Source organism: Larus michahellis, chromosome 1 (genome assembly GCF_964199755.1).
Source record: "Larus michahellis chromosome 1, bLarMic1.1, whole genome shotgun sequence".
Taxonomy (NCBI): domain Eukaryota; kingdom Metazoa; phylum Chordata; class Aves; order Charadriiformes; family Laridae; genus Larus; species Larus michahellis.
The window spans coordinates 207,143,818-207,163,198 of record NC_133896.1 but is presented as its reverse complement, the minus strand read 5'-3'; the positions used below and the strand labels follow the sequence as shown (position 1 = coordinate 207,163,198).

At 41.6% G+C, this 19,381-nt stretch overlaps 1 protein-coding gene across 1 annotated transcript; it reads right to left on the bottom strand.

The window, feature by feature from the left end:
- Positions 1 to 6,695: 6,695 nt before the first annotated feature.
- Positions 6,696 to 14,220, bottom strand: LOC141737959 (matrix metalloproteinase-27-like). Its single transcript, XM_074572971.1, has 10 exons — positions 14,051 to 14,220; positions 13,457 to 13,695; positions 12,703 to 12,851; positions 12,477 to 12,605; positions 10,324 to 10,485; positions 10,028 to 10,151; positions 9,191 to 9,321; positions 8,807 to 8,966; positions 7,246 to 7,349; positions 6,696 to 7,053 (listed from the first exon to the last, which is right to left on the bottom strand). Exons 1-10 carry the CDS (start codon positions 14,210 to 14,212, stop codon positions 6,953 to 6,955), a joined length of 1,461 nt encoding a protein of 486 aa, XP_074429072.1. The 5' UTR covers positions 14,213 to 14,220; the 3' UTR covers positions 6,696 to 6,952.
- Between the last annotated feature and the right edge of the window lie 5,161 nt (positions 14,221 to 19,381).

Sequence of the window (19,381 nt, the reverse complement as noted above, 5' to 3'; positions counted from 1 at the left end):
TTTGAAAATTATTGAAAAAGATAAGTTCTTCCAGATGTTGATTCATCTGATCATCCTAGATGAAGATGCTTTTCACAGGATGCCTGTCATAGGATAAGTTGCATCCTTCTGGGGGGTACCTTGCCTCAGTCTTTAGATCAGACTTAGACATCTAAAGAAAGAAATCTACAGAACTCATCATCAAGGATGTGCTAGTGTTGTGGTCCAGCTATTCTCAAATATGTCACATGCTTTTTCCATGTAACCTCTTTGATATATCCTTGTCTTTTTCTTAAGTAATTTTACAGATATACATCCATTCCTTTCTATCTCTTCAGAGCTGTGTATCTGAAATAAAAAAAGATGAGCATTAATCATCTACAGAATAGTAATCACTCTACAGACTAAAGTTATTGTTTAAACTTCTTTGACAAAATATCTATTTGCCTTAGAGAAAGCTCATGCAAATAAACTAAGCTTGTCAAAACCTGAATGTTTGATATCATAGAAAACTCCAAAATTACAATTTCCTTTCTTTCTGAGTTGAACCTCAATTCAGCATAAGACCTAATTTCAGTATAAATAAACCGTATTCTCTTTATGCTAGTAACTGCCCAATTTTCATTGCCAGACTTTTCTATTTGCCGTATGTTAAGTTAATTTATTTTTTTTAATCAGCTCTGGGGATGAGAGTCGAGGGCACTGCAAGCGAAGGAAGATGGTGGGGCTCATTCTTGTTTCACGCTCAGATCATTTTCAATGCAACGGTGTGAGCACACATTTCCTTAACCGAGTGCTTGAGGAATGATCGCGTTTTGTGTGAACTTTGTTACGGCAGTACATTTCCATGGTCATAATGAGCACAGATGTCTTCCTTAGGACTCTGACTGAGCAAAAGATAGCAAAAGTAGTGTTACTTAAACATGTGTTTGAATTTTGGCATGAGCTCTAAGGCTTTCCTGAACAAGCACCTTCTTTTCTAATTAAAGCCTGTCCTCTAGCTCATGGTATACACGGCCGCACTGTGATTCTGGTAATGAGGAAAGAATTCATCACTCTTAGAAGTGAAAAAGACATCTTTAATAATAGCCATTCTCCTTCCATATTCTATGCTTGTTAAAGTACACATCCAGGTGATGTTCCTGCGTGTCTCTGTAAACAAACACTCATCAACTTGCAGAATTTTGCTGCAGAGAGACCAAACCTGTAGCAGTTTGGTCTCCTCCTGAGACCAGTGTAACCTTTTCTTGCTTCCTTAAACAATGTGTATTTCTTTTGCACTAAGAGCCCAGTTTGTTCACAATAATCCCGTTTGCAGCAGTATTAAGTGATAAATACATTGTTCAGCTGCTTGGGAAAATACAATAACCTAAGCTAAATTACACCACAATTTAAAGAAAAGAGTTCATATACTTATTGTATAAATCACTTCCTCTGTAATCTTGGGTGAAAATCAAAATAAGTGCTTAAAAAAGTGATGATGACACTCTGAAACATAGCTAGAGGTAAATATACATGTATATTTGTGTTATATACATACCTACATACATGTTTGAAAAATGTTTTGCAGTGCTTTTTGTAAACTATATATTTTTCATCTTTATTACCAAGCTCTTCCTTTTAATAATGACATTTACCATATGTCTGTAAGCTTTGGGTTTTTTTTTGAAAACACCTTCACTTTTACATATTTATTTTTCAGTGTAACCTTCTCAATCTAAGGTAAAACAGCCTGTACCAGTTTCCGTAATAGTTGCTGACAATGTAGGGGCCTCAGTCCTTCAGGACATAGTTTCTAGTACTCTATCGGTCTTTTTCTATATGTTTTCTCCTTGATGATTTTGAATCACCAGCAAACGTGTGGCTCAGCTTACTTAGTTTAAATTACGCTGTTCGTAGATTTAACAGAGCATTTTTCACTTTCAAATCTAAGTGCTTCTCCTTGCATACATTTCCCTCTTTAACATAGCTTTATGCAAAGGAGTATTTGGAAAACTGTGAGCTGCCTGACCGCACAATGAGAATGAAGCACTGGAGGAGCCGAGCTGCGGGGGGATAAGCCGGAGCAGATGCCGGGGCAGCTGTGACCGCTGGGTGGCAGCTGTGACCCGTAGGTTCCAGCTGTGACCACTGGGTTCCAGCTGTGCCCGTGGGTTCCAGCTGTGACCGCTGGGTGGCAGCTGTGACCCGTAGGTTCCAGCTGTGACCACTGGGTTCCAGCTGTGACCTGTGGCTACCGGCTGTGACCGCTGGGTTCCAGCTGTGACCTGTGGCTACCGGCTGTGACCCGTGGGTGGCAGCTGTGTCCCTCTGGCCCAGCCCTGTCCCCTCGCAGGCTGTGCCCTGCAGTGTAGGCTTCAGAACTCCATCCTGTTGCAAGAATCAGCACTGACTTTGTCAGCCTGTGCTAATCTCCTGTATCCTCAGCATCTGCTCCAAAAGTAACCACCACCCTCACCAGTCCAAGGCCAAAGAGACGCTCACTTATTATTCACTTAATATATCACAGAATCGTTTTGGTTGGAAGAGACCTTCAAGGTCAGCAAGCCCAACTGTTAACCTAGCACTGCCAGGTCCACCACTGCCAAAAGTCTGAGTTACCCACCCCGTACCTAGTCTTTAAGAGCTCATGTTGGCTTTTTATCTGATGGTCTAACACCTCATGTTTCTCAGTTACGTGGAGGCTGTATTGCCCTCAGTCCCACAAGCAGCATTTGTTCATAAAATGGACAAAAGGCATTTCCATGCTGCTGGTGAGATATTGTACTCCTTTAGTCCCCACAGGCCAGCAGAGCCCCACAGAGGCCGCACAGACCCACATGCACCCGTGGGCAAGGCACATTTATGGGAGCACACAAACACACGCATCTATGTCTATTCACTTACGGAAAGGTAGTAAGACACAGTGCTTACAGATCATAAAAACACATGAAGCACATGATGCATGAGGAAAAACTACAGCAGAACCATCCCCCCCTCCACCCCCACCCCCCCCCAAGAAGCTGATTTAATTAATGAAGGGGGGCAGACCGTTTAAAACCCTGATTCACAGCCAGAATGACAGAACCCACATCTCGAACCTTTAGGGCCTGTCTACAAAGTATGTGTACAGGGTGCGCTCAGTAATGTCACTGAGATGGCTGCCATTAAGAGCGTTCCCCCTGCAAGGGACTCTGCCTGTGTTTGTAGCCCTCAGAGAAGTGCTCTCCCCTCTTTTAGCCAGGCACATTGTGCGTTCATCGGCATTTGTTTCTTGTGTCCTGTGTCGGTGCCTGCAATGGCTGTACTGTGCTTCAGTGCTCTGCTTTGGGTACGCTCCTGGCATGTCTGAAGGTTCAGTATTCAAAAAGGTTCAAACTTCATGAGCTGGTCAAAGAGCGTGTTGGCTATCAACGCTGAAATACTGGCCTTGCAGCTTCCTTTCTGTTATCAAGACTTGGGCAATTAGCAACAAGAAGCATGAAGTTATCAGGAAGAGCGGTTATGTATGTCCAGGTAATGACAAGTTCTTTCTCCACATATAAGCTCCCATACCTGTCTTTTCTACTCCTTTAAGGTACGAAACCCTTAGAAAGAGTCAGTATCAGTTTTCTCAAGGAATTCTGGGTATCTGTCTGTCACCCAAAAGCACAGGGGATAGGCTGCTCACCTGAAAGGGTAAGGGAAAGAGGTGGGTTTTAAAGTCTGCTCTACCAAGTCATTAATTTTACGCAGCTCCTGCCCCACTCTGGTAGCTAAAGCACTTCCGTGCCAGTGCTGGGAGACCAGGGTCTTGCAGGCAGAGAAGCAAGCAGGACTTTTCAGGACAATCTACCAGGGATGCTGTAATTTGTGTGTCTCAGCAGCACATTACATTAGGATGCATAATTTCCTCATTTCCTAATCCAGGCTCATCATCACGGTCTTATGATCCTTTTGAAAAACAGCTGTTAAAAAAACATTAATTGGTTGAGAAATAAATGGCCATTTTTTCTTTGTGATATGAAACAACTGGAAAGACAAGTGTGGATTAGCTTTCTCCCTGTTTTTACATGTCTTTTCTGCCTTGCCTTGTCTGCCCTTCCAAAGTCCTCTGGTCAACAGTAGGGGGAATATGACTTTACACATCCAAATGGAAATGTGCAGTGCAAAGCAAGAAGGATGTTTAGTAAAAAACACCGAGAAAATTATTTTAGCTTCACCTCGTGGGATCCTGTTTTCTGTGTATCTGTTTGCATGTCCACCTGGTCCCACAGTAACTGAAGGTACTGGCCAAATTCAGACAAGCTGAGCTGAGATGCTGTAGTTCTTACGGGTTTTGTGGAAAATAGCAGCTGGCTAGAGGAGAAAAAAACATATTAATGGGAAGACGGATAACTCATCCCTTGTCTGGGCTGTGGGGTCTGCACGGCTTTACTCAGTTGGTAACCTAAATGTAGTATGGGGACATGCATTATGAGGAGCTATAGGTGGCAGAGAGAGTGCTGGGGAGGTGGCATTGGGAGCTCTCTAGGGCTGTGGGATGATATGGTGAGGTGCAAGACATAATCCCATGTTAGCCAGGCTCCTGACAGAGAGGAATGGAAAGAACCACCACTATCTAAGCGCTCATCACTTACTGGTTTGCTGCTGTGACACTCCTATACTGGTCCCTAGTCCTCCAAAGAAATGACCAGTGAAGAGGGAAAACTGAGTGACCAAGCTGTTATCACTAATCAAAAGTCAAGTCTTTTTGTGTTGGGAGTGGCTTTTCAGGCCTTCTTCGCAAATAAAGGCAAAGCAGCACTCATTGCTTTATTTATCTTTGCAGGTGACCCGTGAACACGCAACCCTCGCTTATTTAACAGAATGCCAAAGCTGCCAGTCAGAAAACTTCATTAACAGCATTTCACTGTTAAAGATTAACTTTCCTTAAGACAAGGTATTTATATGAATTGTGAAATAATATTTCACCTGGGAAAAGAAGGAGGACAGAGCACCTATGATGTTTGTTTATGTATCAGAAGACAGAGGAACTTGCCCATGTATTACAAAGAACTGAATAATCTTGATGACTCAATGGTTGAACTTTTCTTGCAACTAAAATTACAATTGTATTACACACTGAGCAGAGTGTGTGTGAAAGAGTCATCTTGACTCTGAGTATAAACACTTGGGTGTAACTTGGCAGCTTCTGCGATTGTGCTGTTAAACTGTGCTTTCTACACAGTCATTAATTGAATTGAACGCTGGTGAAGAGTTTAAGGAGGCTGGAAATACAGAAACAGGTAAGGAACTGTCTCCATCTCACCTGCCTCCAGCATGGTCTGCTCTTGTCTCATGGGGTATCATGGTCACTCCATAGGCAGTGTCAGTCCAAGCAGGTGCCTTCAGACAACTTTATCACTGGCTTGTGGTGATATAAAAAGCTGCTGGTGTAACTTGCCAAAAAGTGATCAGAGAGCACAAAAGTAGGATGTACTTCTATTTTTGATCACATAAAAACTGAAAGATACCCAGCAAAACCACGATTAATTTAACCGAACTTTAGCTGTCTGAAAGTTAGCTACTCTAAGCTAGTTGGCTAGCCTTCCTCCGCAAACAGATGTTTTCTCCAGGGCTGAAGGTACTGGTTTGCCCTGGCACAGTCTTTGGATGAGATGAGATGAGATGATGAGATGAGTAACGTGGAAAACTTCTCCCTCTTCTTTCGGTACAGGGATCTTCCCTAACTCATGTAGAGTAGTATGTAGATAGACAGAAAACTAAAGTCGTCAGATGAATCTCAACAAAATGTCTACCATTTCACCTCACAAAGCTTAAATTTTCTTGGGGATCTAGAGCATGATGGTGTTCACCACGGTTGGTTTTGTAGATCTGCATATCTGAGACTCTATTTTTGTGTTCCTGGTGGGAACCAAGCTAGTGGGGTTCTCATTGCAATAGTAGGAATGTGTTTGCACCAAAGCAGGTAGGTAAGGTTCAGGAATCATTGCATTGTTGTACCTGGTAGTGTGAAAACACACTGCAAAAAGAAACTTTTTACTCAAACACGCAACAGGTGTGTAAACCAGCCAGATATATGAGAACTAGGGAGCAGGAGGACAAGCCAATACTAATGAGACCATGTTCTCAGATACACCTAGCTGTGCATGCAGTATGGCCGGCCATTTGGCAGTGTGTTCTGGGCCTGGTTCCAGAATTAAATGTAAAGGAAATACTTGGAGAGGATGTGGCTGTGACTTTATAGATTTTGCCTGATTTTGTGAGGAGCTTGCTCCGTGTGCGATGGCAGCATGTGATAAATCTGACATATGTGCACTTGAAGCACATGCTTTGCAGTAGTGGAGCAAAAGTTGTGCTCCACAACGTGGTAAATGAATCTATTTCTTGCATAGGACAGGGCTGATTTGTGAAGGCTGTCATACCTAGATTCACAAAAAATGGCTGCTGATGAAATGCTAACTGTAACACTGGAAAGAAAGATCAGGGTGAGATAATGTGTTTAGACAGGAGGGTGATTTCGGTGGCAAAATAATTATATGATGTGAAAGGGACAAGGCTACAAAAGTCAAAGAGCAGGAGGAGAAGACAGGAGAGAGGACAGAAAAAGAAGTGATTAATGAAAAGCCTGGCTCTTGAAGACATTTGAAGATAAAAGAAGCTAAATACAAATATCCTATGTTGGAAGAATATTAGCATGTTAGCATGAAGTCTTTCACACCTCAGAAATATAGAACAGCTGAAGTAGAAAATAGTTGACATCAACCTGAAAACATTTATTACCAAAATATTTGAAAACCCATCTGGAGTATAAAATAATAAATTTTGTTGGACATTTTGCACTTAATCAGGGGAAAAAATGCAGCTTTATTCTAGCCTTTGGAGATACAATTAGAGCTGACATGCTGATTTATTGAAATAGTAGACATATATGAAAACTAGTCCTGTTGCCTCTTCTGTATAGTAGTGTATATATGAACAACCTTGCTGTGTGTAAGACAGTCTAATGATATTAACAGTTAAACCAGCTGTTACTCTTTATTTCGCGGAGAACTTTTTTAGCAGTAGGGTCAAATTCCCACTGCTTCGATCCGTGGAAGAAGTAGAAGAAACCTGGAAGTAAAAAAGTAAAGCATTATGTTATGGATACAAGAAATAGCTTCATTCTGACAAAGCAGGGAACACACAGAGCATTTCTTCAGTTCTGTCTTTTGTAGGATATAGCAATAATGACGTTCATCATAACTACAGAACTTATGTTCTTTACAAGTAAACCAATTTGACTTAAAAGCTCGTTTCATTTACCTTTCTGTTGGAAAACAGCGTCAACCTTCTGGCTAATTCCTGGAAAGTCATTGACCGTCTGTCTGGGATAACCCTTCTCCATGGACTGGCTGTTTTCATCATACCTAAATCATATGAAGCGAGACATGTAATTTTACAGGGCTTAGACATCAATTCTGTAAAGAATTAAGTGTCTGCTGAAAGGCGTCCACCACCTGTAGTTTGACTGATTTCACTGGGGTTCCAGAGAGTAAAGTTATCCACTCGCACAAATGTCTGCAAGATGCTGGCCACGAGGTGGCTACTTGTTTGCTGACAAAGGCAGGCACAGCTCCAAAGAAGCATCTGGAGTAAGGCAAATTGAAGGAAGACACACATTTTTGACAGCGGGGGTGGGATTTACCTCCTCTAACGATAGCAGTGCGACAGGCAGTGCATGGAAACTGGCCAGGCTGATTCCCGCTATAGCAACTGCACGTTTATTGCATGAATCCTGCTATAGTGACTATGCGTATTTATTGTAAACTCCTCTTAGACTTTGGTATAATATCGTACGCAGTCCTCTACCAGTTGACAGATTTAGATGGAGGAAAGGAAGCTGACATATTTCTAATACAATCAAGTTGTTCTTAACCGAGCCAGGCTGATTTTTATAAGATGGGGCTGAATCTGGGGGCTGAAAGGAGGGTGTAAAATGTTTTAGAAGATTTGAAGAACCCTCTCAGGCAAAAAGCAAAGAAATAAACAAGCCTTTGTTTTACTTCTCCTTGGATACAAGAAATACTTTTCACATGGACGTGAGACTGAGAGACTGAGCTACTAGATAAGAAATCCGTGATGTGGTTTTCTTACATGCCCTTGTCTTGTGACCAAGGCAGTAAAATAGCAATGCAAGATATTGTAATTATTCTTTCCAAAACTATCAAAAACAAAGGACAGGAAATGGCATGCAGCTGGAAATCCAGCTGACACTGTATGCCTCACTGAGGAACCCCACAATTAGTTACGATAAAGTCTGTTTGACCCGTGCATGCTCCTGGTTGCCAGCAGAAGACTTCTGCAGCAGTTCTTCTTGCCCACATTAGGAATCTACCAGCTTCCCAAAGCTGACTTTTTGTTTCTGTTTGTCCGCTGTTTGGGTATCAGGAATCATTCATGCCAGCTTGGGAACAAGATTTAAAAGAAGCACGTTGCAAATCCAATGCTACCCAGCCAAAGAAAGGAAAATGGAATATCACTTCTACCTCTCTAAAAGAGATAAAGTAATCCAGGACTTTTCAGAAATCAGAAATCCTGCACAAGCCATCCCAGCCAGCCTTCTGCTGAAGTAGATCAGCTTTCAGATCTTTATTTTCTAGAGATGCTTTTGTCTATTGTATGTGTAAAAATTCTCTACATGCTGGAATTTTTCCATCTTCCGGGTATAATGCATCAAAATGGGTCCATATCTTGAATGCCCACTTCAGGACACCCCCCAGCACTAAAAAGTCGAAGCTATATTCTTCTCCCTGTGCAGGAGTCAATTGCATCCAGATTATATTGGAGTCAATCATAAAAAACCACATTTGTCAATTTTTCTTACCTCCAGTACTTGTCACCTATGAAAAAGTCTGTCTTCCCTGTATTTTTATTACAAACAGCTGCATCAATTTTCTTGACACCTTTAGGGAAGCCCAGTGTGTTGATATTCTTTGGATAACCAAGCAACACCTGATATCCGCTGATAACCCAGAATTTATTGCCTGTTAAAAAAAAATAAAAAATTTAGTTTCGCCAGTGATTTTGAGACACTAAAAGAAAAAATACACTCCCTTAATGTAGGTTGTAGGAAAACTAGATTAAACATTCTGAGGGTTTTTTTATTCACTTGAAAAGTGAATTTTATGTACGTATAGCTACCCTTCCTTTCCACATCTTCCCACAAAATTAAAGGTAAGAAAAATTTAAAGAAAATATCATACTTCACCTTTGAAGAACAGGATCTGATCTTTTGTGTTCTCATACACAGCTTGAATACCAGGTGGTAGTGCTGGCCAGAAGGTAGAAATTAATTCAAGTTCAACTTCTGAGTTATCGGGATAGACTCGCCATAAGTGTCTGAATTAAATATGAAACAGCTTTTGTAGTAAATAGTAAACCACAGATATTTCTATATATACAAAAGAATGTCAACAACATTGTAACTAACAAGCTCTTTCTTGTCAGTGGAGTTACCTGGGTTGATGTGTCAGAAAGGAAAACACTCCCCTCGGTGGGAACTGAGGCTTTTTTAATTCTGGCTTCTTTTTGGAATTACCCTTCCCATTGGTACTGATTAATTACTGGCATCAGTTACAAGTAGCTGAAAAATTCTGGTTGTTCCTATACCATATAGTAAGAGAGTTATAGAGTCTCAGATGAGCCTGACTGTAATTTATTCTCTGTATACCTGGGCAACTTTGTGCTTGCATAAGTGACTGGAGAAGAGATTGATCCAACTATGTGGTAGAAAATACTAATTTCTTAGGAAATGGTTGCAGCATTTATTCATGTCACTGCTTGGTGTGACCGTCTATACATTTGGAAATGAAGCTGTATTGGGACTAAAATGTTTTTGTGAAAAAAATGAAGCATGTTTTTTCAGGGGATCCTGAAAAATATTAACATAACTCATATCTACTAATAGTTTTGTTTCCATGAACTGAAATCTATCCATTTGCCTCATTATAAATCACATAATCACGCAAACCACCGAAATATTCAGTCTTTGTAGAAATAACGAAAAAATGAAACTCACAGACAGAGATGTCCTATCAATATTTACCTGCCCTTTAGAAAAATGACTTCTTGTCGGAGTGTAGTTACAGCATCGAAAGACATCTGGGAGCTACAGGTTTTAGGTGAGGTAGGGGTGGCTGGCCTTTTATCTGGGGCATTTGGTCGAGATCCTAAGGGGCACATTTTAGAAAGGATACAACAAATTTGTAGAAACATTAAGGTTTTCACATATAAATGCATTTTTGATATTATGAGAACACAATGATTTTTATGGTGAAACTTTGTGAAGGAGATTATTTCTCTCCTGTTTACTTCTTTTTTTAAGCCATTGATTTTACTCACCATAAATGGACTGAATGCCCCTTATATCATCTGGAGAGAGGGGAAATTCACTGGGGCTAACGTAGGCGTAATTGGGGAACATCAAGGCCGTCTGATCATTAGAATGGGAGAGGCCCAGGGCATGGCCAAACTCATGAGCAGCAACAAGGAACAAGTTGAACCCTTAAAAAATGGATAAAGAGATCATTCTAATTCTGGTCTGCAAATGGCTGATACACTATGAACACAGCAGGGCCGTTGATCAGTGATGGTTTTCATATAATATATTGAAATTCATTACAGTATGCATATAAACATATAGTAAACACATAGTAAACTTATATTATATGTAGGATAAGGTTGTGCTCTTCCCCCACTAGAAGGGAGTGACTTTTGGCCCTCTTTCCTGCTGTTCTTTCTGTTAGCTCCTGAAAGTATGTGTGTGGCATGAGTAGATGTCTGGGGTGAATGTGGGTGCAGCTCTGAGGAATGTCCTGGCAGGGTTTCCTGGCTGAGCTAGAACAGATTGGATAGTGAGTCAGATCAAACTAACAGCTCTCCAGGGCAAGGATAAGACGATGCACTCTGTGTTCACTTGAGGTATCAAAGTGTCACTCTGTGTGTCACCTTCCCTCCTATAAACCTGAGAAAGAAAGATGAGATCATGAATAGACAAGGAAAAACATAAAGTCAGCAGAGTGATTTAACTTCTTATCATTAAGTCTTTCAAGTGTATGGGTTCTTTATAGCCTTGTCAAATAAAATATCAGTTTGCAATATTATGATTATGGATGCTTATTCCCAGTGAAACATGTTAACACAGTAAATAGATAAAAATGGGATTTCCTTTAACATGCATCCGTCCATGTAATACGCCTTTCTGAATTAGGAAAGAATGATTGTCTGCCCTGCAGACTAGAGCCAGCAATATCAACAGACTTAGTGAAGATCACAAGTCTGTGGCAGAGCAGAGGACTGGTCATCGATTGCCCAAGAAAGGCTGGCTGAAGACAAGATTTCCATTTCTCAAAAAAACAAACAAAGTCTCAATTTTTCCACATGTATTTCCGGTCCTCCCCTCTCACGAGTCCTCCGAGCTCTCCAACGAGTTCTGCAATCCTGGTTGCTGGAGCCATGCTGTTGAGGAACAGCAGCAAAACCGGGGTTGACCCATTCAGTCTCAATAAGGGGGAAACATTACATTTTATTAGCATGACATGTCCACCCCTCATCCTTCATTTTCTTTCCACCACAGTAAACCCACATCTCTCCACCTTGTACAGTACTCTTCTTGTTTGTTACCCCCATGCTTTTCCTGCAGTGTGACCTCAATTCTCCTACTACAGTTATCCTCTGCAGTTTTCCATCCCAAAAACTGGATTGGAAAAGGATCTAACAGGGCAATGTGCCTGTATACTTGTGGATCTGTCGGAGGTCGTATATGCTGCATGGCCAGCCTGGGGGTTGAGGGGAGCAGACAGGTACCAGCTAGATGATTGAGCGCTCGGTGTTCCTCTCTACTGGCCTGGTGGCACACATCTATAGTCAGCTCTACACACCGCATCTTAGCTCCTGGGTGGCCTGAACGGCACGTTCAGACTCTCGACTGCTGGCAGGCAGCTGAAATTGCTTGGAGAACACTTTCATGTATAAGCTCATTCTGTCTTGAATGCACAGTAAAGTTATAACAGCCTATAGCTGGACCTATCTTGGTACTATTAGTGAAGATTCTTCATTATGACTGGTGGCTGTAATGTTTTTTAGGTGGTGGGCATCTCCTTTGAGGGCTGCTGTGTGTGGTAGTGCCAGGCTTGGTGCCAGTGTGTGCACCAGAATGGAAAAAGTCAGAAAGCTTTTACAACGGGTTGTAAAACCATGGCGGGCATGGGCTCTACCAGCCCCCAGGTAAGAGTGGCTCGCATCTGTAGCATTTGTATCTAAAAAAGGGTTGTCCCATTGGTATCTTTGCTGGTGTCAAATAAGAACTAGAGTAGGTCAGAGTCATTTTATGTCAGTGTCATTCTAAGTATCCAAGTTGGAGGATGGCCTGTAATATCCTTAAACTGCACTTATGGTTAATGCTGTGTTTCGTCTCAGTCTATTCCTTCACCTAAATAAAATCAGAAAGGAATTTACCCATCTCCATGACTCTTCGGAAACCTTTTTTCACCTACCAGCTGAGCCTGTGGTCCAGTCTTCATCCTCATCGAAGTGCACATCACCACCAAAACCATTGCCAGGTGGAAAGGCATGAGCAAGGACACCAAAGGGGCCATCAAAATAACGAGGGCAATGTCCATGAGCTAAATAATATGATGTTGAAACAATGTTGAGTTTTTGTCATCATTATTGGAAAATCTTTAGATTAATCTTACCATTGGTATGCAGTCAGCATATTACCTTTGGTCCCAAAAGCAATCATTATATCTGCTATTCCCTCATGAATACGAGTAAAAATCAGCGGGGTGACAGTGCTCCACACTTTAAATGCCTTCTGGATTGCTTTATCCACATCCTCTTTGCTCATGTCTGGTGTGTGGTTCACAATTCTACAGTTAGGAGGGTTCAAGTAACAACACTTAGGGTTTGCAGAAAAAAATTCTCTAAAATTGTTAAGATGATGAACAGAGGTATATAAGAAGCAATTTAACTTGTGATCTAATAGCTCCCCAAATTCATCTTGGACTGCGTGAGTTTGAGGAATATCTGTCCAACATGTCTTTTTTGTAATAAAAATTGTATACACAGTATCAGTTTTTCTCAAAATGGCCCATAGCCAGGAGGTTGTCTCTTGAGCATGAGGAAAATCATCTCCTCAGGTTTCTGTGACTACTAAACTGTCAGTCTCAGGAAATTTTGAAGATAAGGGGGTGTGTACAGGGTACAATTGATATTTCAGTTTGGCTCACAGAATATTTGTCAGGAGTGATACATGACAGGAAAAATACTATGGTAGACTCAGAAAATGTAAAATACCCAGCTTGACTCTCAGAAATTCCTCTCAGGAATACGCTTAGCTAAGAGCTGGGGAAAGAGAAACTTCTTTGTATTCCCAGCTGCAAACAATTGCTATAGAAGTTATATTTACATATAACGAACGTGTATATTCACAAAACCAAAATTTGAACTCCAGAAGTAAGCATTGAAATACTACCTGTATGTCAGCTTGTTTTTTTTCCATCCTGGCAGAGTAACACCGTAGAGACCCACATCAGGAACTCCACACCTGGGTTTCTTCATCATTTCCAGCGTCTCAGAGTCTGGTTTTCCAGTCACTTTCAAACCAAAAAACTGTTGCATTTTCCGAAGTTTTTCAGCTGTGGTTTCAGCATTTATTTTCCATCCAAGTTGATTTGGATCTGGCTCAACAGCATAGAATTTATTTAAATAGTCCTAGTGAAAAAATAAAGGAAACACATTTCACTTTTTGATCTGTTTCTTAAACAAATACCTTAGGACTGACATTTTTTGTGTTCTTTGCTGGCAAAACCATCTGCCTGTGATTTTGGAGCACAACAGATGTTTTCCTGAGAATCGGAGCTAAACAGAAACAGACCATATTGTCCCTGACTCTTATTTACTTGACATTTCCATTTTTTAGAGATTTATCTTACTTTGGCAAAGTCTGGGCAACAGAGTTCTGTGTAATAACATTGTGTCGGAAAGACAGCAAAACGCTAATGGAACATGCAGATTATATCTAAAAAGAGAGGACTCAATAGATCTCAGATATGGACAATGTAGTTACCTGTACAAGCTTTGCGTCTTCTTCTTTGTTTTCTTTCTCTGGGTGGGCGGGAAGAGCGCTAGAAACAGCTGCACACGTTAAAAGCAAAAATGAAAGATCCTTCATTCTCACTCTCTTCTCTGTCCCGGTATGAGAGCAGTCTGCTTTCTGCTCCGTGTGCATCCTCTCTCTCGTCCCAGTTCATACAGTTGTGGGGTGCTTTGTAGAGCCAGCTGCAGAGTGACTCAGAGTTTATCATGCTCTCCACACATCCTATAATGCTGTGCTGGGTAACACAATAAAGCTTAATTAAACCCATCCGATTTCACAGACATCTGAAGTCAGTTAGTATTTGAATACTCCTAAACTGCTTGGCTACCATTTCCAAACTGGCACTCAGTTTCAGTTATTTTACACTGAATTTTAATGAACCTGAGCAATTTCACACCAGATGAAGTGGTGGACAAATGCAAAACCTTTTAAGTTTTACCAATCCAGCTGTGTGAAATAGGGCCACTAAATGTACAAGGACTCAACCATTCCCAGCCTGGAAAATGGGAGCGATGAGCCAGATATGAATACCATCCAAAAAAATTAAAACTTTGGGAGAAATCACTGTGAGCAGAAAGTTTTATTTTTTAAATTTATGCATGAAGTGAGACTGGGTGTTTTGGAAAATGGATGAAAAACCCAAATCACTTCCCACCTCTTCCCTGCAACTCTTTAAAAAAGTACGTTTCCTTTAAATTATACTCATGGAATCTGGGATATACATAAACAAAAACGATTTTACCCTATGAATACAGCCTAAAAAATGTGAATAATCCTATATCTCTGCACTTATCTTATTTTATCTTATCTTATCTATCTATCTATCTATCTATCTATCTATCTATCTATCTGCCCCTACTACAAGAGAGATATGGACGTGCTGGAAAGTGCCCAGAGAAGGGCCACGAGGATGATCAGAGGGCTGGAGCACCTCTCCTGTGAGGATACTGAGAGAGCTGGTGTTGTTCAGTCTGGATAAAAGAAGGTTCCAAGGAGACCTTATAGTGGCCTACCAGTATCTTAAGGGGGCCTACAAGAAAGCTGGTGAGGGACTTTTTAGGATGTTGGGTAACGGTAGGACTAGAGGGAATGGGTTAAAACTAGAGATGGGATGATTCAGACTGGACGTTAGGAAGAAGTTCTTCACCATGAGGGTGGTGAGACACTGGAACAGGTTGCCCAGGGAGGTGGTGGAAGCCTCATCCCTGGAAGTTTTTGAGGCCAGGCTGGATGGGGCTCTGAGCAACCTGATCTAGTGGGAGATGTCCCTGCCCATGGCAGGGGGATTGGAACTAGATGATCTTTAAGGTCCCTTCCAACCCTAACAATTCTATGATTCTATGATTGATTCATTCTTTCTTTCTTTCTTTCTTTCTTTCTTTCTTTCTTTCTTTCTTTCTTTCTTTCTGTCTATCTATCTATCTATCTATCTATCTATCTATCTATCTATCTATCATCTATCTGCCATTTCATCATAAAAAGTTTCTTCAGTTTAACCACATTAGCCACAGGGGATATGATTATTTCCTGTCTTAAGTAATTCAGAATAAAGGAAGTTTCAAGAGTCACACAAGCTGTGACAAATTATGGGATTCCACCCCGTGCTGGACAAGCACCTTCCTCTTCCACTGTGGCAATGGGAGCTGAAGGTGTTTGGCACCTCAGAGGAGCTCTGACAGCACGTACTCAATGTTTACAAACAGTTGCACGCAACACCCTCATGTTGGACTGTGGCTTTTTCAGGAAATCCTTTCTTCTGTGTTTTTGGCTTTTTTGCTGTCACTTGCAGCCAACCTTTTGCCAGCTGGAGGCATTAACGATGAATTTTTTAGCCCAAATTTCACAATGTAGCCTTGTTAGTTAAACTTGTTTGTTAATGGCATTTCTCAGCTACCATAAAAAAAAAATGAAAAAAATAACACAAGAAAAACCCCCACACCAAAAGCAAAACAAAAAATACCTTCCCTTAGTTTGTTTTTATTATCATTGCATTGTAAGATAAGAGACCCTGGATCCCACGCAGTTCTGTAACTGAGGTACAAACTGTGACAACAAATTTTCTGAGATGAGGAGCTCGGCTGAACTGATGCTGGAAATCGTATGTGTGTTTATCCAGAAGTACAGAATGTCTTTTTTTTTGACATCTGTTTTATGTTTTTAAATGGATATATTTGTTTGTCTCAAAGATTTCAAAGCTAGAAGGAATGACCACAGTACTATCATCTGACCTATGCCATGTATGTGGCGTAGGTCACAAAAGACAAACCCCTGTTCAGTGGCTTTTGCACCACGCATATTTTCCACTAGGCACTAGAACACCTTTTTGGAAAACATGCTTTGCCTGATATGAATATATTTTTGTAAAAAATAAAGGCAGCACTATGAGAAGACTTGATGTGAGCTGGGAGAAGTGGTTATCTTTTTTCCCACCATCGTTCACCATCTGATCCCCACAGTTGTCTGCTGTGTAGCAGTTGAAGGACAGAGAAAATGAGAGCAGCCAGGTTAAGATTAGTTGCACCTAACTTTATACATTAATTAGTTAAGCATTCCTCTATAGAAAATTGACAAATACTTATCTGCGGAGAGTGATTCAACCAGCTATCTTAGAATAGGATGAACTGGCCTCTGTACATCCTCTCTCAGTCTTTATTGAATGTAGAGAAGATTAAACAACTAATTTAGTCTATGTGTCTAGTTTCAGCCAACAGCTCAAGCTACATTAGTGTTTTCTCAGAAGACATTGGAGTGACAGATGATGGAGGCCTATGTCACTCAAAGGACTTTTAGGGTTTTGCAACTTGACCACCCACACAACACAGCATCCAGTTCCCCCTGTTCATGGAAGAGAGGCCTGAACACGTTTTTTTTCGCAATCGATGTTTCACAAATATGCCTATAGCTGGCTTTGAGGTCTGGGAAAAGAAGAAGCTGTATAAGCAGCTTCTGGTTATGGTTTCCTAATGCTTATCTTTGACATTGGTTAGAGTTGGTGGATGCTGGTTTACCTCGTGACTTCTTTTCTCGTCCTAGAATTGGTTTTATCCAGACCGCAATAATGTGACCTATGTTTTAACCCAGGGAGGTCACTGCCTGTCCTCATCACATCAGTAGGACAAAGTGACGCTACACAGAGCATCACAAGAATCATCAATACTGCTGCATCATGGTGATCTTGCACAATACCAGCAGGGATTCCTCTTTCCTAAGTGTTCACAACATCGGTGGCTGCACATGAGTTAACTGTGTAAGTTTGGATTATATCAACAGAAATCTAATCAATATAATTCAGATGGCATCTAGAGAGCATTTCATCTGACCACATGTAGGAGATAAATTTAGGATGATTTGTACAGCTCTCAGGAGCTTACCAAACATTTTGACCAATACCATTGACTATGAAGAGAGCACAAGCCTGACACCACGTGAAAACCTGACACCACGTGAAAACACTCAGGCTGCAATTGAGCTGCCTAAACAGTGATTTGTTGTCCTTTTGAGAAAGTCTAGTGCACCTGAGACATTGACACAAGCCTGGTGGCTGTGACCCCGGATTTAGAGGGGACATGTGACTTCTAGACCATGTGGCCACATGCGGCCAGTAGGTCGAGGGAGGTGATTCTGCCCCTCAACTCTGTTCTGGTGAGACCCCACCTGGAGTACTGCGTCCGGCTCTGGGGCCCTCCACACAGGAAAGACATGGGCCTGTTGGAGTGGGTCCAGAGGAGGGCCACAAAAATGATCAGAGTGCTGGAACACCTCTTCTGTAAGGACAGGCTGAGAGAGTTGTGGTTGTTCAGCCTGGAGAAGAGAAGGCTTCAGGGAGACCTTGTTGTGGCCTTTTAGTACTTAAAGGGGGCCTACGGGAAAGATGGGGACAAACTTTTTGGCAGGGCCTGTAGCGATAGGACAAGGGGTAATGATTTTAAACTAAAAGATGGTAGATTTAGACTAGGTATAAGGAAGAAATTTTTTACCACGAGGGCTGTGAAACACTGTCACAGGTTGCCCAGGGAGGTCGTGGATTCCCCATCCCTGGAGACATTCAAGGTCAGGTTGGGTGGGGCTCTGGGCAACCTGATCTGGTTGAAGAGGTCCCTGCTTATTGGAGAAGAATTGGACTAGATGACCTTTAAAGGTCCCTTCCAACCCAAACTATTCCATGGTTCTACAATTCTAGACTGGGATTTGGCGGCCAACTGGAAACCTTCAGGCACCTTAATGGTACTAGATACCTGTTCAAGCAGCTGAATTGAGCCATGACTTTTCAGGCTCAGTCCTACCATAGAGTCAACAAAGCTGAATCATTACTCTGCTCAACTGAAAAGTCTGATACAATGGCAAATGGTTCAAATAAGGTATTTGACCCTTGGGAAACCTTTAGCAAAAACTGCAGCTTGTCGGGGCAGGATTCAACCACCCAAACATAGATGCCTAGAGACAGTGTAGGCTCTGTGGGGCTTTGGGAAGCGCTGATCTCCCAGAAGTTCTGTTTCGTACCTGAATGTGTGACTTGGGTACCCTACAGCAGCTAAAATGCACTAAGTATGTGTTTAGGGAGTTGGATTCCTACCTGGGCCAGTCTGTGTCAGTTAATAATGATATGGGCTATAACTGCACACGAAAACAGTAACCAGACACTAGGGAGTTGTACGGTACTCCACCATAGTACAGTAATTAGGAAATAGGACCATAAACTTATTAAAGGGAGTAAGAAAATGGCAGGTGATTGTGTGGACTGAGCTGGAACCAACACCTAGATTCCAAATTACTGAAAGCGGTGCTTGTGCCTGCAGGCAGGCGAGAGCTGCCGGCACCAGGTGCGCCCTCCTCCTAATGGTGTGGCTGGAACAGGGCAATTGCCATGCTCACACAGGCAAAGGAAATATTCATTCGTATAAGCATGGGCAATATTTCTTGCAAAGAAATCACTGAATTTTGAGGTATTGGTCTTCCTGCTCAAGGGATAGCCACACAACAAATTTTAAAAAAAAACTTGCCTGGCAACTAAAAATCAGAATTTCCCAGGATACCAAAAGGCATGTACTAAAAATATGCCATTATAAACTCCATGCTCTCTTTAACTTCTTCATCTTCCATGGTTAGTAAATCACCCTTTATCTCTCTCTTTCACCAAAACAGCACTACCTCCTTATTCCTTGTCTCCGATTAACATTTTCTCTGCCCCATTAGTATCCACCACTTATTTCTTCTAGGGAGGGATCAGTGTTCTGCTCTAAATCTGGGGAGCTGTTCTGGCATTGCCTTGAGATCTTCTGTTTCTACTTCATATCTGAAGGG